Source organism: Monodelphis domestica, chromosome 1, assembly GCF_027887165.1.
Source record: "Monodelphis domestica isolate mMonDom1 chromosome 1, mMonDom1.pri, whole genome shotgun sequence".
In the NCBI taxonomy this organism is placed as follows: domain Eukaryota; kingdom Metazoa; phylum Chordata; class Mammalia; order Didelphimorphia; family Didelphidae; genus Monodelphis; species Monodelphis domestica.
The window spans coordinates 232,145,487-232,164,608 of NC_077227.1; the positions used below are offsets into that span (position 1 = coordinate 232,145,487).

General features: G+C 36.5%; 1 protein-coding gene across 5 annotated transcripts in view; it reads left to right on the forward strand.

The window, feature by feature from the left end:
* The window catches only part of EFCAB11 (EF-hand calcium binding domain 11), a 199,246-nt gene that overhangs the window by 43,764 nt on the left and 136,360 nt on the right, over nucleotides 1-19,122 (forward strand). For 4 of the 5 annotated variants that reach the window (XM_007472635.3, XM_007472631.3, XM_007472632.3 and 1 more), the window contains exons 4-5: nucleotides 7,495-7,596; nucleotides 13,966-14,056. In XM_007472635.3, coding sequence (XP_007472697.2) covers nucleotides 7,495-7,596; nucleotides 13,966-14,056 — 193 coding nt within the window. Of the gene's footprint in view, nucleotides 1-7,494; nucleotides 7,597-13,965; nucleotides 14,057-18,891; nucleotides 18,932-19,122 lie in introns of those variants that run through there. The other variant, XM_007472633.2, reaches the window with a different exon arrangement.

The following is a 19,122-nucleotide window of genomic DNA, read 5'->3' on the forward strand; positions in this document are numbered from 1 at the left end:
CCACGATGACCCGATGGCTACCCTCACAAGGTTTAGCTGGCCTGTCGAAGCCTTTGCCCGGGGTGTGGCCGCTGCCACATGCTAGCAGCTACTAGGAGCCACAAGTGAGAGCTGGGTGTCAGGTGGGGGTCAGAGGCTGGAGAGCTGCCCTAGGAGGGCATGACAAGCCCTCCATACCAAAGATATTACTCCTCCCCAAATACCTTATACCATCCTATTTGACTATTTTATTATGCCAGTCACAAGAATCCAGGCTGAACATATTACGGGGTTTATTCAGTCCTGGGGATGGTACCAGTTCTATTGTTTATATAATATTCTTTTTTTTTTTTAAATATATTTTATTTGATCATTTCCAAGCATTATTCGTTAAAGACATAGATCATTTTCTTTTCCTCCCCCCCACCCCCCATAGCCGACGCGTAAGTCCACTGGGCATTAGATGTTTTCTTGATTTGAACCCATTGCTTTGTTGGTAGTATTTGCATTAGAGTGTTCATTTAAAGTCTATCCTCTGTCATGTCCCCTCAACCTCTGTATTCAGGCAGTTGCTTTTTCTCGGTGTTTCCACTCCCATAGTTTATCCTTTGCTTATGAATGGTGTTTTTTTTCTCCTGGATCCCTGAAAGTTGTTCAGGGACATTACACCGCCACTAATGGAGAAGTCCATTACGTTCGATTATACCACAGTGTGTTTGTCTCTGTGTACAATGTTCTCCTGGTTCTGCTCCTCTCGCTCTGCATCACTTCCTGGAGGTTGTTCCAGTCTCCATGGAACTTCTCCACTTTATTATTCCTTTGAGCACAATAGTATTCCATCACCAACATATACCACAGTTTGTTCAGCCATTCCCCAATTGATGGGCATCCCCTCGTTTTCCAGTTTTGGGCCACCACAAAGAGCGCAGCTATGAATATTTTTGTACAAGTCTTTGTGTCCATTATCTCTTTGGGGTACAGACCCAGCAGTGCTATGGCTGGGTCAAAGGGTAGATATTCTTTTGTCGCCCTTTGGGCATAGTTCCAAATTGCCCTCCAGAATGGTTGGATCAGTTCACAACTCCACCAGCAATGAATTAATGTCCCTACTTTGCCACATCCCCTCCAGCATTCATTACTTTCCTTTGCTGTTATGTTAGCCAATCTGCTAGGTGTGAGGTGATACCTCAGAGTTGTTTTGATTTGCATCTCTCTGATTATAAGAGATGTAGAACACTTCTTCATGTGCTTGTTAATAGTTTTGATTTCTTTATCTGAGAACTGCCTATCCATTTCCCTTGCCCATTTATCAATTGGAGAATGGCTTGATTTTTTGTACAATTGATTTAGCTCATTATAAATATGAGTAATTAAACCTTTGTCAGAGGTTTCTATGAAGATTTTTTCCCAATTTGTTGTTTCCCTTCTGATTTTAGTTATATTGGTTTTGTTTGTACAAAAGCTTTTTAGTTTGATGTAGTCAAAATTATTTATTTTACATTTTGTGATTCTTTCTATATCTTGCTTGGTTTTAAAGCCTTTCCCCTCCCAAAGGTCTGACATGTATACTATTCTGTGTTTACCCAATTTACTTATGGTTTCCTTCTTTATGTTTAAGTCACTCACCCATTTTGAATTTATCTTGGTGTAGGGTGTGAGGTGTTGATCTATTCCTAGTCTCTCCCACACTGTCTTCCAATTTTCCCAGCAGTTTTTATCGAATAGTGGATTTTTGTCCCAAAAGCTGGGATCTTTGGGTTTATCGTATACTGTCTTGCTGAGGTCATTTTCCCCCAGTCTATTCCACTGATCTTCCTTTCTGTTTCTTAGCCAGTACCAAATTGTTTTGATGACTGCTGCTTTGTAATATAGTTTGAGGTCTGGGACTGCAAGGCCCCCATCATATGTGTTTTTTTTCATTATTTCCCTGGATATCCTTGATCTTTTGTTCTTCCAAATGAACTTTGTTATGGTTTTTTCTAAATCAGTGAAGAAGTATTTTGGTAGTTCAATGGGTATGGCACTAAATAGATAAATAAGTTTGGGTAGGATGGTCATTTTTATTATATTGGCTCGTCCTATCCATGAGCAGTTAATGTTTTTCCAATTGTTCAAGTCTAGTTTTAGTTGTGTGGCGAGTGTTTTGTAGTTGTGTTCATATAGTTCCTGTGTTTGTCTTGGGAGATAGATTCCTAGGTATTTTATTTTGTCTAAGGTGATTTTGAATGGGATTTCTCTTTCTAGTTCTTGCTGCTGAGCTGTGTTGGAGATATATAGAAAAGCTGATGATTTATGTGGGTTTATTTTGTATCCTGCAACTTTGCTAAAGTTGTTGATTATTTCAATTAGCTTTTTGGTTGAATCTCTAGGATTCTTTAAGTAGACCATCATGTCATCCGCAAAGAGTGATAACTTGGTCTCCTCCTTGCCTATTCTGATACCTTCAATTTCTTTATCTTCTCTAATTGCTACTGCTAGTGTTTCTAGTACAATGTCAAATAGTAGGGGTGATAATGGGCATCCTTGTTTCACTCCTGATCTTATTGGGAATGCATCTAGTTTATCCCCATTGCAGATGATATTAGCTGTTGGTTTTAGATATATACTGTTTATTATTTTTAGGAATGACCCTTCTATTCCTATGCTTTCTAGTGTTTTTAATAGGAATGGGTGTTGTATTTTATCAAAGGCTTTTTCTGCATCTATTGAGATAATCATGTGGTTCTTGCTAGTTTGCTTGTTGATGTGGTCAATTATGTGGATGGTTTTCCTAATGTTGAACCAGCCCTGCATCCCTGGTATGAATCCTACTTGATCATGGTGAATGATCCTTCTGATCACTTGCTGGAGTCTTTTTGCTAGTATCCTATTTAAAATTTTTGCATCTATATTCATTAGGGAGATTGGTCTATAGTTTTCTTTCTCTGTTTTTGACCTGCCTGGTTTTGGAATCAGTACCATGTTTGTGTCGTAAAAGGAGTTTGGTAGAACTCCCTCTTTGCTTATTATGTCAAATAGTTTGTATAGTATTGGGGTTAACTGTTCTCTGAATGTTTGATAGAATTCACAGGTGAATCCATCAGGCCCTGGGGATTTTTTCTTAGGAAGTTCTTTGATGGCTTGATGGATTTCAATTTCTGATATGGGATTATTTAAGAATTCTATTTCCTCTTCTGTTAGTCTAGGCAGTTTGTATTTTTGTATATATTCATCCATTTCTCCTAAATTGGTGTATTTATTGCCATATAATTGGGCAAAGTAATTTCTAATGATTGCCTTAATTTCCTCCTCATTGGAGGTGCTGTCCCCCTTTTCATCTTTAATGCTGTGAATTTGCTTTTCTTCCTTCCTTTTTTTAATTAGATTGACCAGTACTTTGTCTATTTTGTTTGTTTTTTCAAAGTACCAGCTTCTTGTCTTATTTATTAAATCAATAGTTCTATCACTTTCGATTTTATTAATTTCTCCCTTAATTTTTAGGATTTCTAATTTGGTTTTCTGCTGGGGGTTTTTAATTTGATCGCTTTCGAGTTTTTTCAATTGCATTTCCAATTGATTGATCTCTGCTCTCCCTTGTTTGTTAATATGAGCTTTCAGGGATATGAATTTGCCTCTGATTACCGCTTTGGCTGCATCCCAAAAGGTTTGAAAGGATGTTTCGCCATTGTCATTTTCCTTGATGAAATTATTAATTGTTTCTATGATTTCTTCTTTAGCTAAACGGTTTTGGAGTATCATATTGTTTAATTTCCAATTGGTTTTAGATTTGGTTTTCCATGTACCATTACTAATCATTATTTTTATTGCCTTGTGATCTGAGAAGGCTGCATTCATTATTTCTGCTTTTTTGCATTTGTGTGCTATGTTTCTGTGACCTAATGTATGGTCAATTTTTGTGAATGTGCCATGTGGTGCTGAGAAGAAGGTGTATTCCTTTTTATCCCTATTTATTTTTCTCCATATGTCTATTAATTCTAATTTTTCTAAGATTTCATTCACTTCTTTTACCTCTTTCTTATTTATTTTTTGATTTGATTTATCTAAATTTGATAATGGTTGGTTTAAGTCTCCCACTAGTATGGTTTTATTGTCTATTTCTTCCTTCAATTCTCCTAGTTTCTCCATTAGAAATTTGGGTGCTATATTATTTGGTGCATACATGTTGATTAATGATATTTCCTCATTGTCTAGAGTCCCTTTTAACAAAATATAATTACCTTCCCTATCCCTTTTGATCAGGTCTATTTTTGCATTGGCTTTATCAGATATCATGATTACCACTCCTGCCTTCTTTCTATCAGTTGAGGCCCAGAAGGTCTTACTCCATCCTTTAATTCTGACCTTGTGGGTGTCAACCCGCCTCATGTGTGTTTCTTGAAGACAACATATGGTAGGGTTTTGGATTCTAATCCATTCAGCTATTCGTCTACGTTTTATGGGTGAGTTCATCCCATTCACGTTCAAAGTTATGATTGTCATTTGTGGACTCCCTGGCATTTTGATTGCCTTCCCTAATTCTAACCTTTTCTTCTTCGGCTCTACCTTTTAGTCCAGTGATTTACTTTGAATCAGTCCCCCTTGTCCCCTCCCTTGATGTTTCCCTTTTTAGTCCCTCCCTTTTTGTTCCCTCCCCCTCCCCCCTCTCTTTCCCTCCCTTTTTGTTCTCCCTCTCCCCCTCCCCCCCTTGGTTTTCCCTTCTCCTTACCCTTGTTGGGTAAGATAGAATTCAAGATCCCAATGGATCTGGATGTTTTTCCCTCTCAGAGTTGATTTCCCTGAGATTGAGGTTTAAGTAAACCCCCCCCCCCTCTTCCTCTCCTTCTTATAGGAGTTTTCTTCCCCTCCCCTTCCCCTGTGAATCTTTGTGTGAGAACCATTATTCTATTTGGTCTTTCTTTACCCCCTATTTATACATTACATTTTCCCCACATATTAGTATACATAGGTTGGTATAAATGTAGTCCTTATAGAAGAGAGTTTGAGTAAAAGAAGATAACATTTTTCCCCTTTCCTTAATATTTACCTTTTCAGGTATTCCTTGCTCTTTGATTTTCGGTATCAAACTTTCCACAGAGCTCTGGTCTTTTCTTTGCAAAAAGTTGGAAGTCTTCTATTTTGTTGAATGCCCATACTTTCCCTTGGAAGTATATAGTCAGTTTTGCTGGGTAGCTGATTCTTGGTTGGAGACCCAGCTCTCTGGCCTTTCTGAAGATCATGTTCCATGCCTTACGATCATTCAGAGTAGAACTTGCAAGGTCTTGGGTGACCCTGATTGGCATTCCTTTATATCTAAATTGTCTTTTTCTGGCTTCCTGTAGGATTTTTTCTTTTGTTTGATAGCTTTGGAATTTGGCAATTACATTCCTGGGAGTTGTCTTTTGGGGGTTTAGTGTAGAAGGTGTTCTGTGAGCTCTGTCAGTGGATGTATTGCCCCCTTGTTCTAGAATCTCTGGGCAATTTTCTTTGATTATATCTTGTATCACCATGTCCAGTTTGGTGTTTATTTCTGGCTTTTCTGGGAGTCTAATTATTCTTAAATTTTCTCTTCTCCCCCTGTTTTCCAGATCTATCACCTTGTCGGTGAGATATTTTATGTTCTCTTCTAATTTCTTGGTGTTTTGGCTTTGCTTTATTAGTTCTTGCTTTAAAGCCTGGTTTTCTTTTACAGTTTGGTCAAACTGGTTTTGTAGATGCGTGAATTTCTTTTGCATCATTTCCCACTTTTCCTCCCAGAGGGCTTCCATCTTTTTGGTCCTTTCTGATTCAAATTCTTCATGGGTTTGTGGAGAGTTTCTATTTCCTTTGGAAGATTTTGGAGAATTTTCTTGTATATCTTCTTCTATCTGCTCTGTATTTTGTATTTTGGCTCCATAGAATGTGTCCAGAGTCGCCCCTTTCTTCTTATTTTTCTTGGTATTTTGGGGCTTCGGTGCTTCTGTGGAGTTTGTCATCTCTGAACGTGGAGGATTGGCTTTTCTTGTCTTTGTCTGGTGATCAGAGGCTTTAGTCCTGGGCAGATGTTGGTTCTATGAGCGTTCCCTGGGTTAAACTGAATATGCCTCACTGGAACTGGAATGGAAGGGTTGGACCACGAGGCCACACTCTCCCCCTGGCTCGATTTCCGGAAGTTGCCTTCAGAATCGCTGGCCGTGAGGCTGTTTCGTTGGCCTGCGGGGGGATGGGCTGCCGCTTTCCCAAGCTCCGAGAGCACAGACTTTCACTGAGACTTGGATAGCAGGATCCAGCCCGTGAGGCTGTCTTGCCTGCCCTGAGGGTTGCTGTTGTTTTGACCAGCTCTCTGCAGCGGAGGCCCCAGGCAGTAACTTTCACCCGGACCGACAAGCTCTTTGCAGCGGAGGCCCCAGGCAGTAACTTTCACCCGGACTGGGACTTGGGTAGAAGACCCTGAGGGTTGTTGTTCCTCAGACCCTGCTCTCTGAGCCCGGCGCGGCTGCCGCTTCCGGGAGCCTTGGACTCTGCGCTCCTACCCCTGAGGTCCGAGGGATCTTGGGTTCTGGCTTTTAAGGGGGAGCCTTGGACTCTGCGCTCCTACCCCTGAGGTCCGAGGGATCTTGGGTTCTGGCTTTTAAGGGGAGCCGTACCTTTTGAACCGGGTCCAGGTCCAGGAGGAGGGTTCCCAGGGTCTGTGCTGTTGATCGTTTTGAATTTCGGCGCCTTAGGAGCTTCTAGTTTGAGATCGGTCGGGAAGGGTTTTCCGGAGATCTGAACTTCAGCTTTCTCTAAGCCGCCATCTTAACCGGAAGTCCTATAATATTCTTTCTACCTTTACCCATTGTGTGCCATTGATATTGACTTTTGAGAAACTAGTTATTTGACCTGCTTTCCCAGGTGCAGAAACAATGGTATAATGATATCCAGGAAGGGGAAAAAAGAGATCAAGAAAGGAATAGAAGATAGCAAAGTAAGAAAAGTTGAGACCTTATTTCATAAGTGGTAGTTGTGCCTGTTTATTAAATTCAATAGTGAATGAAATACACACACATATTCATACTTTTGGAGGGGGATCAGTTCATTTTCCAACTCTATGAGTTACCTACCCCCCTCAAAGGGAACATTTTTCTACTATTCATGTAGGGTGTCAGGTGTGGTATTTAATGCAATTCTCAGCTTTAAAAATCTTTAGGAGTGATATCCTTTTTAACCAAAATTAAGTCAAAATGGATAAATCTCAGTATTTTGAAAATCTTCTCATCTATAAATGGGGGTAGGTGGTACAGTGGATGGAACACTGGGCTTGGAGTCAGAAAGATCAAAGTTCAAATCTGACCTCAGATACTTCTAATCTATGTGGCCATGGACAAGTCAATTAACCTCTTTGCATCAGTTTCCTCATCTGTAAAATGGATATAATAATAGCACTTCCCTCCCAGGGTTTTTGTTAGGATCAAATGAGATAATAAAGTGTCTGCACATGTATGGTATGCATTATGTTAGCTATTATTATTATACATACTTTTCTAAAAGAGAGAAATTATCTTTTTTTTTAATTTCTAGGCATATACCTTGAAGACTTTATAAACCTCATGCAGAAAAAGAAGGCAGTCCAACTCCATCATAACGAAATAAGACAGATCTTCACAGCTTTTGACATGCAATGTAAGTGTTTTAAAGCATACTGGTTTAAAATGTGTATTTTTTTATTTCATTGTTTACATAATGAAATACACTTGTATACAACATCTCTATCTGTAATGGTTGTTTCAGATACTGCTTTGAGAATTTTTCTTATTCCTTGTGCATATATAGTCATCTTGAATATATAACTTTTAAAATTACTTCCTCTTAAGTTCTTGACATATCATAGGTAGAATTATTAAGTAAGAGCATATTAAAGGAAAATAAAGCTTTGGAAGAGAAGGGAAAGAATTGCCATGAGAATGTGCTATGAATCCAGCTTGGAATTCTATATGAAAGATGAGTAAGAATATCAGACCTCAGCCTTGCCTTCTCTGAGTCCAGATGTAGCTAAGTTCTCAGGTTTAAACTACCTTGCCAATTGGGAGCAGTCAAAGTGTAGTCATTTGGATTCCTTTAAGTTATCATAGGGACCCCATAGATTAAGGACAGGGGTCTCTAATGGCACTTAATCTAGGTTAATATGATGGTTTCTTTGTTTTTACTATATATCACTCTTTTGTAGCTAAGTAGCAAAAGAAAATAAATTTTAAACATTTTCAAATATAAACCGTATTGATAGCTCATAAACACTAGAAACTGACTGCAATATTCAACATATATTCCTGAATCTCACCACTTCCCTAGAATTGATTATATTTTAGAATGTTATTGTCTAAAGGACTCATTAAATTATAGGATTTTGTTGCTAAAAAAACCAGCAATCTAATTTGTCTCTCATTTTTTGAATAAGGAAACTGAGATCCAAAGGCTATAACCCAGTACCACATGACTAGCATTGGCTAGGGGTAAAACTATAACTGAGGAAGACTAAACTTTAGTTCAGAATCTAATTCTTTTTCTATTGCATGCCATTACTCCTTATCATCCCAGAGTACATCATTTCCCACCTCTATTTTGCTCAGTCATATTTCTTTCTTTCTACTTGTTATTCTTTTTCTGATTTATCATCAGCCCTTCTTAGTGATTCCTCTACAACCTTGGTGAATGATTGCTCATAAAGCCCCATGGCCCACATACTTCCATTGAGTCATAATAGCATCTGCTCCTTGACAACTCTAATTCAGAGGCTGTTGGTCTTTGGGACCCTCTGACACTTGTGGACTTAGTGTAGTTCCACATTCTGTCAATCCCAAGGCTAAACGGTCTGGCTGATGTGATATTTTTACCCATGAGCAGCCAAGAGGTATACCTAGCCTGAACATAGCCTGTAGAACAAACCTGAAAGCTTTTAGCTTGGCTTAGAGGGAAAAAATGTAGAAAACTTAAAATGTCCATGCTAAAAGTAATTTTTAGTTTAATCACTGATCTAGGTTTTAGCATTAAAATTTGGAAAACTCAGTTACTTGATATGTCAGAATTTCATTTCATCTCCATACTCTTTTTAGAGCTATCTAGAAGTAGCTAAGAGACCCAACAGAAACAACAATGGGCCTTGTGTCAGTTGTCAGAGTGAGATCTCAAGTATATATACTTGAATAATGAGACACTGTGTGTCTTTTCTCTGAGGAAAGACTCATTACCAATAGATTGTCCATAAAGTGTTGAATTCTTCTGGCCACAGTTGCCCATGAACCCTGTCTGTTAAGGCACAGAGTCAGTATCAGTGTACAAAATACCCATACCAATGGAATTCAACAAACATAACATAACCAAAAACCCAAAATAAAACCAAAAATACACTGATGGGAAAGACAACTCCAACAGTTCTTTCTCTGGAGGTGGATAGCATTCTCTGTCATAAGTCTTTTAGGATTGTCCCAAATCAGTGCATTGCTGAGAGTAGCCAAGTTTTGACAGATTATCATCATCCAAATATTGCTGATATTATATACAATGTTCTCCCGCTTCTGCTTATTTCACTCTACATCAGTTTCTGCAGATCTTTCCAACCTTTTCTGAGGTCATCTTATACCACAATTTGTTCAACCATTCCCCAATTAATGGACTTTCCCTCAATTTCCAATTCTTTGCCACTACAAAGAGTATATATGCTATAAATATTTTTATACAAGAAGGTTCTTTCCCCTTTTTTATTATCTCTTTGGGATACAGTCCCAGTAGTGGCATTGCCAGATCAAAGGGTATGCACAGTTTTATAGCCCTTTGAATATAGTACTAAATTGCCCTCCAGAATGATTGGTTCAGTTAACTCCACCAATGATGTATTAGTGTCCCAATTTTGCTACATCCCCTCCAGTATTTACCACTTTCCTTCATTGCCATATTGGCCAGTCTGATAGGTTTGAGGTGGCACCTCATTGCTTGCTTTAATGTTGTTTTAATTTGCATTTCTCTAAACAAAACTGATTTAGTACATTGTTTCATGTGATTATTGATGACTTTGATTTCCTCATTTGAAAATTGTTTGTTCATATACTTTGACCATTTGTCAATTGGGGAATTGCTTATATTCTTATAAATTTGACTTGGTTCTTTATACAATTTTAGAAATTAAACCTTTATCATAGATATTTATTATAAAATTTTTACCAGTTTGTGGTTTCCCTTCCCAACTTGGTTAGATTAATTTTATTTATACAAAATATTTTAATTTAATATCAAAATTATTAATCTTACATCTTATAATTATCTTGTTTGGTCATAAATTCTTCCCTTTTCCAAAGATCTGCCAAGTTAAAAACTATTCTGTGTTCCCCTATTTTAGTTATGGTATCATTCTTTATATCTAAATCATATATCAATTTCGACCTTATCTTGTTATAGGTTGTGAGATATTGGTCTCTACCTAGCTTCTGCCATACTGTTTTCCAATTTTCCCAGCAATTTTTGTTAGAGTCAGTTTTTATTCCAAAAGCTGGGATCTTTGGGTTTATCAAACACTAGGTTGCTAAGGTCATTTGCCCTTGTATATTGTGTATCTAATCTATTCCGTTGATCTATCATTTTATTCCTTAGCCAGTATCAGATTGTTTTGATGATTGTTGCTTTATAGTACAATTTGAGATCTAGTACTCCTAGGCCTCCTTCCTTCACATTTTTTTTCATTAGTTCCCTTGATATTCTTAACCTTTTGTTCTTCTATGAATTTTATTACTATTTTTTGTAATTCTGTAAAATAATTATTTGGTAGTTTGATTTGTATAGCACTGAATAAATAAATAAATTTTGAGAGAATTGTCATTTTTGTTATATTAGCTTAATCTACCCATCAGACATCAATATTTTTCCAATTGTTTAGATCAGACTTTATTTGTGTGAAAAGTGTTTTGTAATCATGTTCCTATAATTTCTGTGTTTACGATGACATGTGTAGGTAATTTATATTGTTTAGAGTGATTTTAAATGGAGTTTCTCTTTCTAACTCTTACTGCTAGTCTTTGTTGGTAATATATGAAAATGCTGATGATTTAATGTGGATTTACTTTGTATTTTGCAACTTTACTAAACTTGTTAATTATTTCAACTAGTTTTTTAGTTGATTCTGTAGAATTCTCTAATTCTATAATTCCATTATAGCATCTGCGAAGTGATAATTTCATTTCCTCATTTCCTACTTCAATTACTTCAATTTCTTTTTCTTTCCTCCTTGCTAAAGATAGCATTTCTAATACAATATTAAATAATAGTGGTGATAATGGACAACCTTGCTTCACTTCTGATATTATTAGGAAGACTTTTAACTTATCCCCATTGCAGATAGTACTTGAGGAAAGTTTTAGGTATGAACTACTTACTGTTTTAAGGAATGACTCATTTATTCCTAAACTTTCCAATGTTTTTATTTCATCTTTTAATTTATTTTTAAATTTATTTATTGAGTTAATTTAGAACATTATTCCTTGGTTACAAGAATCATATTATTTCCCTCCCTCCCCTCCCCCCAGCCTTCCCTTAAACACACAATTTTTCTGGGTATTACATGTGTCCTTCATCAAAACCTATTTCCATGTTGTTGGTGTTTGCATTAGGATGTTCATTTAAAAACTACATCCCCAGCCATGTCCCCTCAACCTATGTAATCAAGCAGTTGTATTTCTTCTGTGTTTCTACTCCCACAGTTCTTCCTCTGAATGTGGATAGTGTTCTTTCTCGTAGATCTCTCCAAGTTGTTCAGGATCACTGCATTTCCACTAATGGAGAAGTCCATTACATTTGGTTGTACCACAGTATATCAGTCTCTGTGTACAATGTTCTCCTGGTTCTGCTCCTTTCACTGTACATCAATTCCTAGAGGTCATTCCAGTCCAATGTTTTTAAAAGGAATGGATGTTGTATTTTGCCAAAGGCTTTTTCAGCATCTATTGAGATAATCATGTGATTTATGTTAGTTTGGTTATTGATATGGTCAGTTATACTGACAGTTTTTCTCATTATTAAACCAGCCCTTCATTCCTGGTATAAATCACACCCAGTCATAGTGAATGATCCATAGTGAATGATAATGACATATTGTTATATTCTCCTTGCTAGTATTTAAATTTTTTTATCATTATTAATTAATAAAAATGTCCTATAATTTTCTTTCTGTTTTTGTTATTCCTGACTTAGGTAACACTACCATATTCATTTCATAAAAAAGATTTTGGTAGGATTCCTCCTCTACCTATTTCCCCAGATAGTTTATGTAGTATTAGGATTCATTGTTTTTTAAATATTTGATAGAATCACTTTTGAATCCATCTAGCCCTGGGGATGTTTTCTTAGGGAGTACATTGATGGCTTGTTCAGTTTCTTTTTCTGATATGGGATTATTTAAGGATTTTATTTCCTCTTTTGCTAATCTGGGGAATTTGTATTTTTGTAAATATTCTTCTATTTCACTTAGATTGTCAGATTTATTGGCATATAATTAGGCAAAATAGCTCCTAATGATTGCTTTAATTTCCTCTTCATTGGTGGTGAGTTCACCCTTTTCATTTTTGATAATGATAATTTGATTTTCTTTTTTCCTTTTTTTAAATCAAATTAACTAACACTGGCCTAATTTATTTGTTTTTTTCTTTTTTTTTCATAAAACCACCTCCTTGTCTTATTTATTAGTTCAATAGTTCTCTTTCAATTTTGTTAATTTCTCCTTTAATTTTTAGGATTTCTAATTTAGTCTTTAATTGAGGATTTTTAATTTGTTCTTTCTCTAGTTTTTTTAGTTGCATGCCAAATTTATTGATCTGCATTTTCTCTATTTTATTGATATAAGCATTTAGAGATATACATTTTCACTTAAATACTGCTTTGGCTGTATCCCATAAATGTTAATATGTTGCATCCTCATTGTCATTCTCATTAATAAAATTATTGATTATTTCTATAATTTGTTCTTGGATTCACCCTTTTTATCTTTAGATTATTTAGTTTCCAATTTTTTTTGTTTATCTTTCCATGGAGATTAATTATTTTTATTGCATTATGATCTGAAATTATTATTTCTGTTTTTCTGCATGTGGTTGTGAAGTTTTATGCCCTAATACATGGTCAATTTTTGTGTAGGAGCCATGTACTGCTGAAAAAAGGTATATTCCTTTCTATTGCCATTCATTTCTTTCCAGAGAGCTATTAGTTCTAACTTTTCTAAGATTACATTAACTTCCTTACTTCTTTCTTATTTATTTTCGTTTTGCTTCTGTAGATCTGAAAGGAGGAAGTTGAGATCCCCCACAAGTATAATTTTACTTTCTATTTCTTCCTGGGGTCTCTAGTTTTACTGTCTATTTCTTCCTGGGTTGGACTGCTTTTTGCCCAAGCAGGATCTCAGGGTATGGATGTTGGCTTGTGTCCAGGTTCAGAGCCTGGAAGAGTAGATATGTGTGTGTGTGTGTGTGTGTGTGTGTGTGTGTGTGTGTGTGTGAGAGAGAGAGAGAGAGAGAGAGAGAGAGAGAGAGAGAGAGAGAGAGAGAGTTCTTTCACTCCTGATTGGTTGGAGAGGATTCTTGTGGTGGTTTTCGAGCTTCCCTGCTTCTGTGCTGCCATCTTTGCTCTGCCTCTGCTACATTAAAATTGAAATTTCTGCAAGATTCTAAGAGGCAAAGTAGATAGAGTGCTAGATCTGCAATATAGAAGGCTTGGTTTAAAATCTTGCCTCAAACAGTTAGTAGCTGTATGACCCTGGGCAAGTCATTTAACCCCATTTGCCTTGGTTCCTCATCTGTAAAATGAGTATACACTGAGAAAGAAATGGCAAACCAAGTAGTTTTGCAAGAATCACACATAATCAAAAATGACTGAACCATCACCAAATGAAAGCTTAATACAAATACTGTGGTTAAAATTATTAATGCAAGTAATTTATACAAAATAAATCTCTGACTATACAATAAGTGCTTTATATCTAAATAAATAATCAAATCTTTATGTTCTGTTTTAAACAAGATCGTGGATTTTTAACTTTGGAAGATTTCAGAAAAGCCTTCAGACAAGTGGCTCCCAAATTGCCAGAAAGGATTGTGCTTGAAGCTTTCAGGTAAGAGCTCTAAAATTCTTATATAGCACACAGGTTCACCTCACATGCTGAGAAATTACAGAAAATGAAAACAGTTTTTAACTCACAACAAGCCCCTATAAAGGTTACCACATTTTTAGCACCAACATTTCAGCCTGTCAGAGATTTCCTTCAGTGTTTGAAACTTATATGTCAATTACAGAACCAGTAGTTGTGCCTTAATGTAAAATACTGCAGAAGACACATTGCTTTAAGATCTAAATATGATTCAAGAGTTCTTAGGAAACTAATGTTATTGAAGAGTTCTTAATAGTCATATTAGATTGCTCATAGTCAATTAATAACAATTTATTAAATACCTTATATGCTCCAGGCAATTTGCTAGTAGGTTCTGGAGATACAATACAAGAATGAAACCACTGTTCCTCTCAAAGAGCTTATTATTCTATCAAAAGAACTCAGAAAAATTTTCTTTCGATTGGATTAATACAGAGTTGACATACTAAAATTAGGATGAGCATGATCAGTAATTTCTAGAGCTCTTAGATTTTAAATGAAAAGATCTTTCCTTCAATAACAGATATATTTTAAGTTCCTGGAGTGACTTTTGATGTCATTTCCCTGCCCAAAAAACTTTATCAATTTTCCACTGCCAGCAGAATAAAATGATTATCTAACTGGCCAAGACCCTTGACAGCCTAGTAACATTCTGCTTTTTTATTTATTTGTTCATTCATTTATTTATTTATTCATTTGTTCATTCATTCGTTTGCTTGTTTATTTGTAAAACCCATACCTTCCATCTTAGAATCAATATTGTGTGTTGGCTTCAAGACAGAAGAGTGGTAAGAGCTAGGCAATGGGGATTAAGTAACTTGCCCAGGGTTACAGCTAGGAAGTGTCTGAGGTCAGATTTGAACCTAGGACCTCCTGTCTCTAAGCCTGGTTCTCAATCCATGAGCTATCCAGCTGCCCCCACCATTCTGCTTTTAAAATTGTGTCTCCTACTTTGCTAGTCCTGATTCTGACATTAACTATGTAACTTTGAGCAGGGTATTTAGTGTCCCTGGGTCTCCATTTCCTCATCTGTAAAATGAAAGAAGTTGTCTTCTATGATCTCTGTGATTCTCTCTAGATCTAAATTTTTGTGATCCTAAAAAATTTTTGCATGTATATGCCCTTCTAGACCAGGTTCTTTGCACATTGGGCCTTGTCATCTACTGCCTGGTATCTCCCATGGTACCTTATGTAGTTGGTTACACATAGCAAATACTTAATGAACATTTGTTATTAATTTGATTTACTATCAGTTTATTCAGTGGCTCTTTCCTTTAGAGACAGTAAATCTTCCTTACATACTGTTCTTATACATTCAATCCCATTCCATAAGAATATATTGAAGTGAGAATGTTAAGACAAGGAGACGGATTAGGAAGCTTTTGCAGTTGTCCTAATAATATGTAATGAGAGACTGAACTAAAGTTTTTGACACATAGTAAGTGCTTCATCTTACTGCTTGTTGACTAACTCGCTGATCAGTTATGAATGGAAAGGAAGGCAACACATGTGAGGTGTTACAGAGGTAGACTCATCCGGACTTGACAAGTGCTTGCATGACGGGGGAAAAGGAAGTGAAGAGGAGAGCATTCAGAGGTTGTGAGCCTGGGCACCTGATGGGATGTTGGCACTCTCTGCTGAAACAGAGTAGATTGAAGCAGGGATGGTTTGGGGGTGAGGGGAGAGGTCATTGAACTGCCTGGGGTATGTTGAGTCCGAGATAGCTTTCTCCACCGCAACATCCCCAACAAGTGGTGATTGCTATGTAATCTCTTTCAAAAACTTCCAGACAGAGGACTTGGTACTTCTCAGACTAATGCATTCCATTTTGAACAGTTTGGGTAGCTAGACTAAGTCGACATCTGCTACCGTGGATGTGGTGCTCTTTGATTCTTGACAGCGTCTCTGGGAGAGCCTTTTCCCATGTTGTCTGAATGGACGCCTACTTGTCAACGTCTTCCTGAAATTGCAATGCCCAGAGCTGAATATAATGTGGCTTCTACAAGTATTTTCACTAACTCATCACTTACTTTCCCCCTGTTTTCAGAGGCGCTTAATTCATATTTTAGTCTAGGTTGTCATCAGGAGGTAAGCTCTTCTTTCTTAACACAGCTCTTTAATGGGCACCCTACAGTATTTGGGGCTGGTATTTTTCTCTACACTAGGATATGTTTACCTCTAAATGCCTGGGAGCTTTCTCTTTCTGAGTGTAAGCAGTGAAATTTCTGTTTTCCTCACCACCTGACAGTTGGCATACAGCTCTAGGCTGCTTTTTCTCTTCCTTAGTGATGGAATAACATGTAAAAATACAAAAGGCCTACTCTGTGATTTCCCCCTCCCCCAACTCCCAATTAGATGAGGAATATAGAGGCTTAATACCAGACCTTGATGCAAAGCAGGAATACCAAAGCATCAGAAAACCCTCTACTCCCAAAGTAAGGTGATTGGTAACTTGTAATTCAAAGCTCTAAGATTCAAGAAACCTCATTATCTGTCAGGAGTGGTGAAAAAAAGCATAATCGTCACTATCTGTTAAATCATCCCATTATTGGACGCTGAATTCTGATTGATTATAATAACTAGTCTTGGTCCTAGGAAACTTATTGGAGCCTGCCTCCTTCTTCTTGGAAGAGAGTCAAGAGACTAAAGGAACAGAATGTGGGTTGCATACATTGTCCAATAGTCTGTGTCAGTCATTTCTGCTTAACTGTTCAGATTACAATGGAGTGATTTAGTTCTGGTTGGAGCAAAGAGAGGGAGCCTCACACGCACAAATGGCTACCATATAAAGGCAAAAAGATGAATAGACTTTATTTTTAAAAATGAAAATGAAGGTTTCTTCAGTGTCAAGTTATTAAAATGAAAACAAATAATGCCTTTTTCAATATAGGGTTCAGTATAGTTTGTCCTAGTATAGGGTGTTAGAATTTAAAAAAAAAATTACTCCTAAACATAACCAAATTAAGGGAAAGGATTGATATGAGTTAGGGTACCAGTAAGCTGACAAACTCCTCTGTTCCACTGAATGAATAGAAGAGTATTACAGTGCTGAGAAGCCTAAAGGGAGATGATTTAAGATAACATTTTCAAATCAAAGCATTCATCTGCACCTCTTGCGAAGAGCTCAACTTCTCTGTAGTCTATACTTTGCCTACAGCCAATTCTTGCCAATGTCCAATCATAATGACTTGTATCATACTGTTTTCCCCTCCAGTCTCTAACAAAGGAGGTTTCTCAGTCTTCATCACATACACCATGATCTTTTATTTTATCTTATTTTAAATTTAATCATATTAACCTTAAGATCAAGATAGTTACAATAACTATTTCCTCCACTTTATCATAGCCCACGTTGCTACACACCTCTCAGATTTGCCTCTGTCTACATGAGGTGTGCACAAAAGACTAATCATTGTGATATCTGTAGTCATGCAGATAGTGAATCATTAATTCCTGATATTTTAATTTAAAATACAATGACATGTAGTTGCTGATTTATCTATTTTCTCTACAGTGAGAGCCTTGCTATTTATTTTATACTAAAAAGAACATTTGATTTGCCACCAAATTTATCTTTCTGCTTTTGTCAATTATTCTAGTGCACAATTGCATGAGAAGCATATTGTGAGTTTTTTAAACTGACCATATGTCCACTTTTGCTAAAGGGAAATTCAAAGAATCTTTCAAGTGTAATATGCTCAGAGTGATTTTCTGCCTCTGATTGTGATTCTTTATATTCATCATTAGAATTCATCATGCTATTCGTCCCATAAAAGATGAATTCCACAGAGGGCTGATTTTGTTGCCTTGGTGATACTTATAGCCTCCTCTTTGAGGTTTGATAGTTTATTTTACCCAACTGTTTAAACCATTGGAATCAATACCTTTAAGTTCCAATAGCCAGACCAGAAGACAAATCCTAGAGGGCAGTGATTCTAAGTAATATAATAAAAATACTCACATCTTATATATTCTATTTGTAATTTTATAAATAAATGAATAACATAGTTAAGCCCCATCAGTCATAATGCATAGGTTGGATTCCATTTGTTAAAAGTATAATTCAATTACCTGGATAAGGAAATAGCTTATCCCCATTTCAAGTATAAGTGGAATATTTTAAGGATGCTAATGATCTCTGCCTGGTTCTCTCCTACATAATATCATGCACATATCTAATTATGGTAATAATATTTCACATTTACATAGTGTTTTCAAAGTGTATATATATATATATATATATATATATATATATATATATATATATAATCTCATTTGAACCTCATAGTGACCATATTAGATGGATCAGTTAAGACCCAGAATTTTTAACCAATGGAAAAATGAAGCCACTTCTCTGAGTATAATATTATTTATTAATAGGGGCATGTGATCTATTAATAAAGGATGGCTCAATGGCATGTCTCCATTTGTGCAAAAGATTCAGAGCAAGGATTGATAGTAGCATTTATACCTAGGTGTATCTTCCTTCTGAATGGTCTGACTACATCATTTGGACCTCCCCTAGAGGTCTCAGTTGTTGGGTATTTTAATAAGGAGCTGAGCTTAGAGTCCTCAACAATTCCTCCATTATTTAACTTATCATTGGGAGGGGAAAGCACTATTCCTCAGGTAGACGGGAATTCCCTACAGCTAGGGAAAATGACTGACCTGCCTCATGTGGCACTTAAAAAATGGAAGGCTAGCAGATTTATGAAACCCAGCTTCTTCTAGCAGTCTTTGGCTAAAAAAAATACATTATCCCACTCAGGTTTTCACTGGCTAAGTTTCCTCTATTATAGGCCTGGTCACCTTGAATTTTGCTGAGTGGGAATAGCAAGAACAAAAAAGGTATGTACTAGGGAAATCCTTGCTCCTGTTGGTTTTTGTTTATATGATAAACAAAAAATAAAGGTCCTTGCCCAGGTAGATGTCTTGCCTTACTCAGAACTGCCTGACTTTCAGAGGCTGGTATCTGAAGAGATGAATGGATTCATATAGAAATACTGGCAATAAGCAAAATAATCAAATAT